Here is a 9773-nt window from a genome sequence, read left to right on the forward strand (position 1 = left end):
ATTAGCAGTGTATCAAATTACACAATCACAAGCCTCACCTTTCATTTGAATATAAACATGACTATATGGGATGACGTAAATGTTTACATTAGAGAATGTGAATGTGAATGTTCACATTAGAGGACATTGTGATAAAAGTGATGCTAAGGTTCACATCAGATAAGAGAGAATATGTTCACATTTTTTTTAATGTGTTATCAATTAAAAATATATTCACATCAGATGAGAGAGAATGTTCACATTATTTTTAATGTGTTATCAATTAAAAATATATTCACATCAGATGAGAAAGAATGTTCACATTATTTTTAATGTGTTGTTAATTAAAAATATATTCATATTATATAATAATATAAAATAATAACATCAATGTTATTTAATTTGTGTATGAAATTTTTTATGCCTTGATCATTTTCCTTCTCTCTCATTCCCTAACATTAAATATCAATATTAAATATAAAGGCATAAGAGTCTAAAAAAATAGTGTAAATCAAGAAAAATGACTTTATAGAATAAAATTATTAATACATGGGACTAAGTGGGTTAAAAAATTCATTCATAAACTTCTTAGGTTAGAACACTTATAAATGGGATTTATCAATAAAAATCTCTATTTTTAAAGAGGAACAGCGTCACAAAGCTAAAATTCCAGCTCAAAAAGCTTAATTCACACCTTCATATACAGTCAGCAGAGCTAAGCAGGCAACATGGTCCTGCTTTGTAGGATTGAATTATTGAAATGCTGACCCAACTGGTTCTATTATTTTACTTTCATTGACCCATTGCACAAAAGTGTATGATTTCTGTTTTTTATTTATTTATTTTTAAAAAATTTTTAAAGGTTCGAAAGTTACTTTAGAAATGAAAAAGATTGAATGCTTGCTTCGCAGGTTTTAGTGGAATTTATGAAGTTTCTTTCTTCTAATTTTTTTTTTTAAAAAAAAAAAATTGTCTAATGCTTAGCCTCACATAATATGTCTTTGGTCATGCTTTTATTACTTCTAACACTATCATTTCATTTTGTGAATTTATCACAAAAGAAGACTTGGACCTGTCTGCAAATCTCTTTTTATGAAAGAAACCAGACACATCATCACCTTCCCATCAGCAATCTATCTTTATAGAAAGTCTTTTTAAGACGTGTGCTTTTTATTCATGTGGATGAGGCAGACATGACTCATTCCACTAAGAACTTTAAGATCCACCAATACCTTTCGCTTCCTATAAATACATTTCCTGAATCCATGGTTAGAATCATCACTCTAAACATCTGACAATCACACAGCATTCTGGGAATAGAAAGCAAAAACGGAATCACATTGGAGCAATAGCAATTCATCAAATATGAAGACACAGAAGCTGACACATGTTTTTGGAACTCCGGTCGGCTCACATGTGGCATATCTGGGTGAGAGGACGCCAAAAAGAATTTTACAAGATCCTTCTACTGCTACTGCTACTGCTAGCCGATACCAAATTTCCTCTTCTTCAATTGGATCTCTAAAATTAAAACAGAGTAAGTCTCTCCATTACTCTTCACAATAAAGAGCTATTTTACTTACTAGCATTACTAGTTTTAAATTATTAAAATAGAGACAGTATTTAACAAATAGATTGTGATTAACGTGCAGAAAAAGTAGATTGGAAGAACAAACTTGGAGGAAAGCAAGACAATCTTGCAAATGGCATCAGAGAGCATGGTAATGTAATTACTTCTTTTCTAGAAAATTTTTTGGTATCAATATTAATGTCAACCAAACCAACATAGGAATAGGATGATCATGATACATCTCTGTGCGAGTCTTATATTATTTTATGAAAATTGCAGTGAGATTAGGGCCCAAGATCACTGAAACTGTGAAGGGGAAACTGAGTTTGGGAGCTAAAATTATTCGAGTAGGCGGTGTGGAGAACATTTTCAAGCACCACTTCAGCATTAGAGAAGGAGAGAAGCTGCTAAAGGTTTCCCAATGCTATTTATCAACAACAGCTGGTCCAATAGGAGGCCTCCTCTTCATCTCCACTGACAAAGTTGCCTTTTGCAGCGACAGATCCATCAGATTGTCTTCTCCAACTGGCGAGTTTGTTAGAATTCGTTACAAGGTGTTGATCCCGGTAGGAAAGATATTGAGAGCCGATGAAAGCTAAAATGTGAAGAGACCATCACGGAAGTACATAGAAATAGTTACTGTGGATAATTTTGATTTCTGGTTTATGGGATTCTTGAATTGTCGAAAAACATTGAAATATCTTCAGCAGGCAATCTCTCAAGCCCAATGATACACTTCTGTAGTCAAGTACTCTGTACAAATTTTGCTACTTCGGCTTACTTTGCTTCAAAGCAAAGGAATGTATTGATAAATGATATCATTGAGCTATTTGACATTATGGATATCATTATGATTCAATGGTACTTTGCTATGATATAGAATCATCTCCATAATACCGAATGAATAATACCTAGTAAGCTATAGCCTCTTTTCCTGGAACGGTGTATGCCAAACTGCTAAGCTGCTGCTTCATTCATTCATTTGGGAGAACCATAAAATTTGTAATCAACAAAGCATCGACCATTTTGCGCTGTGACTGCCATCATGCAACCCGCTGCTTACGACCAATTTATGGTGTGTTTTAAAGCTTAGCAATTTCATTTCACTCAAGGGTGCAAAACAAAGTCTTTCAGCATCTGTGCATGCAGTTGGCTGATTAACCATTAGGCTTGACTTTTGGCACTCTAAATTGAAACTATCATACGGCAATGAAATCAAAAGTACCAAATGGACGAGAGAAAATTACACTACCTAAATTGCCTTGTGTAAAAATTAGTGTCAATTTGGTCCAATCAGTGATAGGCACTAGAAGTTTGAACGGATAATTGTCAAAGTTTGCCTCACATGACCATTTTTCAAGGTCAAATTAGTAATTCACCCATTTCTCGCCTCCCACCCTTGAACAGCTTCTTCGCCGTCCCGCTTCCCCCTCTTTCCACATAATACCCAAACTCATAAATTAGAACTACAGTAGCCACTTCTACGTAAGTGGGAAAATTTTGGAACCGTTGAGTTCCAACCAACTTGGAAAAAAAGTTTACCAACTCCAAAACCCTAGCACTTTGCAAAATTAGGAGCATGCTAGCAGTGACACCGTAGAGCTGTAAAACAAACCAAGCTGCCAAGAGCTCGAATCCTATTTGAGATACTCAAAGTAAAGTAAGCAAGCCAAGCATTTACCAATACACAGGTTCATATTATTATGCCCAATCCAAATCCACATCTGCAATCAAATTAAAATAACATACCCCAATTTCCAAAGAACAGAAAACTAGCAAGCAACAACGTACAGACAAATAAACAAATCTTTTTTGTGTGATAAATATTAAACAGGCCAAATGTTACAGAATTCTTAAGCCAATACATAACATGGACAAGGGCAGGAGCAGAAGATTTGAGTAGCAATAGCTCACCCAGCCTTGTACTGATCCATTAAGTTTCCAAAGGCAAATGTCCACACAAGCGGCATTTTATCAGAAGAAAATTCTGGCATTGTCAGACCATCCAAACTTAGCCTCACAGTAAAACATCTGGCTCCCCTAAACTCCCAGTAAAATTTACTTTACAACACTTAGGAAACTGCAATCCAGCCTCATCGCAACCTGCCTTTGTGACATGTGGGCATGACCTCACATCAAGGTATTCTAGAGAGTTACATAACTCCAAAAGCATGCCTACCCCAGCCACCGTGATCTTTGGACAGTTACTGACCTTCAAAACCTTCAAAACCAACTTCAATCCATCATTTCCTAATCCCTGAAAAGCAGAATCTGTCACCTCCTCACAGCACCCTACGTCAAGAGCTTCTAAATTTCTGCACTGAGAGAGGATGCAATTCAATGAAGAATCAGAAACATTTAGGCACCAATCCATCCTAAGGTTCTTGAGACTCTGACTACATGCAGAAGCTAATGACTTTATGGACTCATCAGATACGTCTCGGCAACCACCAATTATAAGAGTTTCTAGATTTTTACAGAATTTGGCTAATGATAATATGGACTCATCTCCAATCTTATAGCAATCTAACAACTTCAGCGTCTTCAGAGAAAATGAACAAGCTTTGGATACACTAGATATCCCAACATCTCCAACATTACTGCATTTATTGATATCTAAAAGCTTCATATTTTGACAACCATCAACAAGAACAGTGAGCCCAGAGTCAGTTACGTTGGTGCATCCTTGCAAACATAACTCCTCTAGATTATGACAGTTCTTGGAAAGAGCTTGCAACACAGCATCTGTAACAAATCTGCAACCAGTAAGATGCAGGCTTCTCAGGTCACGACAGCCCTCAGCAACAGCGGACAACCCCTTGTCTGTTAGCTTTCTACAGTAAGATACATCTAAGTCCTGTAGAGAAGAAAGACCACGTCCAATTGCTGATATTCCATTATCTGAAATACCTACAGAACAAGAATAGTATACCAACCCAAATAAGCAACAGTGTAGAAGTTTTGTTTCATTATCATATAAGGGAGTTTAGTTGGGAATGAGGTCAGGTATGCAAAGGACAAAAAGACCTATTGAGTCACATAACACAAACATAATGCTCAAAACAAAAGAGTTCCCATGCAACACATTTCTTTATTATTATTTTATTTATCAGTATTCCACATTTGTTCTCCATAACCCCAAAAGGGCAGTCCAACAATGGAACTCTTATAAAAACAATAATCAACTTTAGCTCGAATGGTTTGTAAGGGAACCCTACTTTCTCCAAATTTCAGATCATTTTCTTTCGACTAAATATTTACAAACCAGAGACCATGACCCAAATACTATAAGCCTAAAACAGCTAGATGAAGAAGCTCTATTAACCACAGCAACCCCAAATTCATGTAGCCCCTTACGTTGTTTTAATAAAATATGATAAAATATGACTCACTTCCAACATTTTCCTTTTCTCTTCAAATTTTCTTTTTTATTTATTTATTTTCTAAAGAGAAAGGAGATATGCTAAGTCAACATGAATCTCTCTCCCTGTGATCCACAACATTTCTCAACCAAAGAAGATACCGAAGTTCTTCAAACACCAGCCAATACCAATTGCTCCTATTATTAGAGTCTTTACAGATGTGCAAAATTCTCAACCTTCAGTACATACAGTAATAGAATTTTGAGTTAAGAAATGGATTTCATTTTCATTTAAACTAACTCTTGAACAACCCAGAAGCACATCTACATGTATCTGTAAGGAATCAAACAACTTGTTCCTGATTTAGCATCTAATAGCCTGTGTATAACAAATTAATTAATAAGAAAAAAACACCCTTTAAGCAATCTTCGCATTTCCTAACATAGCATGCCGTGTTATTTTTGATCAACTACAGTACATCTCATAAATAAATGCCCGGAATTAACACCTTCTAATTGTAGTAAATTTTAAGGACAAATTAGTAAGAAAAGTAATTCCAAGGAAATATACTGCTTCCAACCATTGACCAAGAAGAACGTAGTGCCACTAACTTAGGAATCTTTACAGTGAAACCTGACCTCATAGAAGTCAATTATAGCTATTTATCAGACAGAAGACACTGAAGTCTTTTTCAATTACAAGCAATTCAAAACTGAAAACTTAACAAAACCACACAAAGAGTATCAAATTATCAATACAATACATCATGCCAACACCCAAATTTCACAAGCTATCAGTAATTATTGACAAGAGTTCTCACAGCTGACCAAGAAAGTAAAGCAGAATAATTGCATAATGAAGAACTAGTATATAAATTTGCCAAGTACATCATCATCGCATAAGGAATTAATATACACAAATACAGACATATATATGCAATTTTGCTAAAAATTCATCAGAAAACAGTGAAAATAAAAGAAACCCATAAAAAAATTGAAACTTGAGCGAAATGTGTAGTTACTTTTGCAATTCCTGAAGGAATATATGTAATTTGGTAAAAATTCATCAGAAAATAGAGAAAATAACAGAAACCCATCAAAAAAAATTAAAAATTGAAACTTGAGGGAAATGGGTAGTAGTTACTTTTGCAATTCTGAAGGCTGAGGACTCGAAGGCAAGTGAAGGAATTAGCAATGACAGAGAGGTCAGAGTCGGTGACGCCAGGGTAGAAGGACCTGGAGATAGACTGAGAGAGATCGAGCTCATGGAGGCGAGTGAAGCGAGCGGCCATCTTGCGGAGCATGAGGGGTCCGGCGCGGGCGGCGAGCTTACGCCGCTCGGTGCTCTGCAAGTGGAGCCACCGCTTGCAGACGAGTCCGAACACTTCCTTGTCTTTGTCGCTCTCAAGCCTCGCCAGTATTGCTCTGAGCTCGTCGTCTCTCAGGGCCTCGTTTATGCAAATTGAAGTCATTTTTCAGAGTAAGGAAACCCTAACCCTAACCCTAGCTAAGTTTCTAATAATCAGAATTGTGATTGGATCGAAGCTGGAAAATGTATTGAAGAGAGAAGATTAGGGCTTGATCGGAAACCCTAATCTGCTCCTCAATGCTTCCTTCAATTTCTATGGCTGATAGAGTTGAGCTAGTGTCAACGTGGAGTCCTAATATATACCCAACCAGCATTTACGCTATGGGTGTGTTTGTTGTGAATGATTAGCGTCTTTGATTGGACTATTAGTTCGATTTAACTAATAGTTTATTGTTTGTTTTAATTTTTTTGTTTTGGATTATTAGGTTTCGTTTGTTTGGAGAGAGATTGAGATTGGTGGTAAGATGAGACTTATTAATATTGTGTTTGTTTTGAGAAATGAGGAAGGGATTGATAGTGCGTTCTGGATTAGGATGGGTCTCCCTAAGGGGATTCGGATGGGCTTTTAGGACTTGGTATTAGAAAAATAGTCCAGCTGACTATAAATTTTTTATTTTTATTTATTTTTTATTTTATTTTTTACATGTTGGGTATTTTTTTTGAAACATTAATGTTTAATTTTTTATATTTTATATTTTTTGTTAAGTAAAAATCATTATTTTATTTATTTTATTTTTTCTAGAAATTTTTATTTTATTTTTATTTTTTAAATTTTTTATACATGTTGGGCATTTTTTTAAAAACATTAATGTTTAATATTTTTGTATTTTTTTTATTTGTTTTATTATTTTATATAAAAATAATTTAACAATTCCTACAATAACAACTATCATCAAAACAAACACAATTTTACTTAATCCCCTCACTATCAATTCCCTCACTATTAATCCCCTCACTATCAATTCCCTCCATTGTACTTCTGAAAACAAATGGAGTCTTAGTCCCATATTTGTGGGACTATCCTATCCTATGGGAGGATGGGAATTTCCATGGAATTAGTATCCCATGGGATTAGGCTTTGAAATGTCCATTTTATCACATGTTATTACTTAGCAAACTATTAGAAAAAGGTTAAATAGTTTTTTGAACATTTATGAATTATTTTTGTAGTGTTGTTAATTTAAAATTATATATTAAATAAAAAATTTAAATTATAAATTATAAATTTAATTTAATTAAAAATAATAAATTAAAAATTATGGCCTTATAAATTAAATTTTTAAAAAAAATTAAATTTACATATTAAATAAAATTATTTTTTTAGTATTGTTAATTTAAAATTATATATTAAATAAAAAATATAAATTATAAATTAAATTTATTTTTAAAAAATAAATTATAAATTATGGCCTTATAAATTAAATTTTTTTAGTGTTGTTGAAAATTTAATTTATATATTAAATAAAATAATTTTTTATTGTCGTTAATTTAAAATTACATATTAAATAAAAAATATAAATTATAAATTTAATTTAATTGAAAATAATAAATTAAAAATTATGGCCTTATAAATTAAATTTTCTTAGTGTTGTTAAATTATAAATTATAGATTACAAATTTAAAATTATGTATTAAATAAAAATTATAAATTACAAGGGTAAAATAGTCTTTTGAATATTTATCCTTATCTAGTTCGTCTAACCAAACATAAGATACAAATCCAATCTAACCAAATAGTTCGAGAATAATGTATTTCGGGACTAACAGTCCGATAGATTATAATCTCCCCTTATCCAGTTCGTCCAAACAAACACACCTTATGTTTGGATGGTGGGATTTCCTTAAAAAAATGATTAATCTATTTTTTCACTTTCATCAAATATGGGAATATAAATATATAAGTGGGTTAATTAGTCATAAATTCAATCTAAAGAGTATAAGGTATTAAGTCCTAATTATTCTATTTTTTTTATTATTTGGTGAGAAGTTGTTGAGAATATTCTATTTCTAATTTTACCTCTTAATTTTTTTTTATCCGTTGAAATTATTTTCTATATGTTGAATTGAAATTATTTCTCAGCTAATTATTACAATTTGTTTCTATGGCCTATTTGGAAAGTTGGCTATTTTAGTAAATTATTTTAATATGTTAAAATTTTTATTTTTAGAAAGATTATTGAATTTTTTTATAGTTAAATGTGATATTTGTGAGAAAAAAAAATGAGATGATTATAAATTTAATATAATATTTTGTCTTATTAATTATTTTAATCTATTTTATCTTTTTATAAATTTTAACTTAAAAAGCTAAATTGTAGTGTTTGCCAAACAAGGCACATAATTCATTCCATATTTTAGTTAGGGTAAATTACACTGACACCCCCTGAGGTTTATATTTATTACAGTTCCCCCCTCACATTTTGGAAATTACATCTCATCCATGAGGTTTAAAGTTTCATTACAGATTCCTCCTTCAGCAATTTAATTTTTTTAAATACCAATTTTGCCCTCATTGAGTAAATTACATTGACACCCCTCACGTTTTAGAAATTACAATCCCCTCCCTAAGGTTTAAAGTAGCATTATCAATTGCCCTCTCGGTTAGTATTAGTTAGAAAAAAAATTCAATGAAAAAAAAATTAATTGAAAAAAAATTAATTGAAAAAACAAATTAATTGAAAAAAAAAAAAATTGTTAGTAAAGTTTTTAAATTTCTATTTAAAAACCAACATAAACTCATTTTTTGAATTTATGTTTTTTCCTCAAATTTACAAACTGAGACAACCATTTATAAACCAAAAAAATTATCAAACAAGTTTTTTATGACAGTTTTTAAAATTTTTGTAAATATAAATTGAAAACTGAAAACGAAATGGTTACTTGTAGACGTCCCCGAATGTCCCGGGGGGGAACCCCGTTTTGTTCATATGGGCTCACTACAATTCGGACCCAAATTGTCACGGTTCTTAATCTGATCTCACAATGTGCAATGTAAGATTGATAAATCATCAAAGAGTCCAAATCCGGCAAATCGTTTTTTAAAACAGATTTTTTTGAAAGAAGTGTCAAACATGGACTGCTTTGCCAGATAAAGAGTCATCACCTAAATATTTTATTTTTGGAGAATTTAGGAAACCCTGACTCGTGCCTAAGGCTACATGTCCGTCATCACCAAAGTTGTCTCGGCTCGGGAACTTGGGTACGATTGGGGAAGGTCACTTTGTGAGCACCCCCACTCGCTCGATCAAAGATCGGCCCCTACTAACCATGATATCTAGTTTTGAAAACATTATGCGTTCTTATTTCGGTTATTAGCCTAGATTTACTATGTGATGCGCACAGCATACAAGTATAGACTGGATCGCTTGAATTGGAACAAAACATTTCATGTTTGTTTTTTAAAGCGGTTTACTACTCGCAAGTAGGCTAAAAATGCAGATTTTGCCATCCTCGGGTGGGCTTAGAAAAGATGGTTTTGCCACTAGCTAATGGGC

The 9773-nt window shown here is 32.8% G+C and overlaps 2 protein-coding genes across 2 annotated transcripts; one reads left to right on the forward strand and one right to left on the reverse strand.

The window, feature by feature from the left end:
- Positions 1-1158: 1158 nt before the first annotated feature.
- Positions 1159-2443, forward strand: LOC114307968 (GEM-like protein 4). Its single transcript, XM_028253456.2, has 3 exons — positions 1159-1516; positions 1632-1700; positions 1829-2443. The coding sequence occupies exons 1-3, from the start codon at positions 1345-1347 to the stop codon at positions 2146-2148; spliced, it is 561 nt and encodes a 186-aa protein (XP_028109257.2). The 5' UTR covers positions 1159-1344; the 3' UTR covers positions 2149-2443.
- A 782-nt stretch (positions 2444-3225) lies between these two features.
- On the reverse strand, positions 3226-6627 carry LOC114307961 (uncharacterized). Its single transcript, XM_028253450.2, has 2 exons — positions 6055-6627; positions 3226-4459 (listed from the first exon to the last, which is right to left on the reverse strand). Exons 1-2 carry the CDS (start codon positions 6380-6382, stop codon positions 3567-3569), a joined length of 1221 nt encoding a protein of 406 aa, XP_028109251.2. The 5' UTR covers positions 6383-6627; the 3' UTR covers positions 3226-3566.
- Between the last annotated feature and the right edge of the window lie 3146 nt (positions 6628-9773).

This window comes from Camellia sinensis, chromosome 11 (assembly GCF_055761805.1).
Source record: "Camellia sinensis isolate YWXY chromosome 11, ASM5576180v1, whole genome shotgun sequence".
Lineage (NCBI taxonomy): Eukaryota > Viridiplantae > Streptophyta > Magnoliopsida > Ericales > Theaceae > Camellia > Camellia sinensis.

Coding starts and splice junctions, on each gene's coding strand:
- LOC114307968 (XM_028253456.2), top strand. CDS start 1,345: ATGAAGACACAGAAGCTGACACATGTTTTTGGAACTCCGGTCGGCTCA. Junction 1,517..1,631: donor ATCTCTAAAATTAAAACAGA/GTAAGTCTCTCC, acceptor ATTAACGTGCAG/AAAAAGTAGATTGGAAGAAC. Junction 1,701..1,828: donor AAATGGCATCAGAGAGCATG/GTAATGTAATTA, acceptor TGAAAATTGCAG/TGAGATTAGGGCCCAAGATC.
- LOC114307961 (XM_028253450.2), bottom strand. CDS start 6,382: ATGACTTCAATTTGCATAAACGAGGCCCTGAGAGACGACGAGCTCAGA. Junction 4,460..6,054: donor CAGCCTTCAGAATTGCAAAA/GTAACTACTACC, acceptor CTTGTTCTGTAG/GTATTTCAGATAATGGAATA.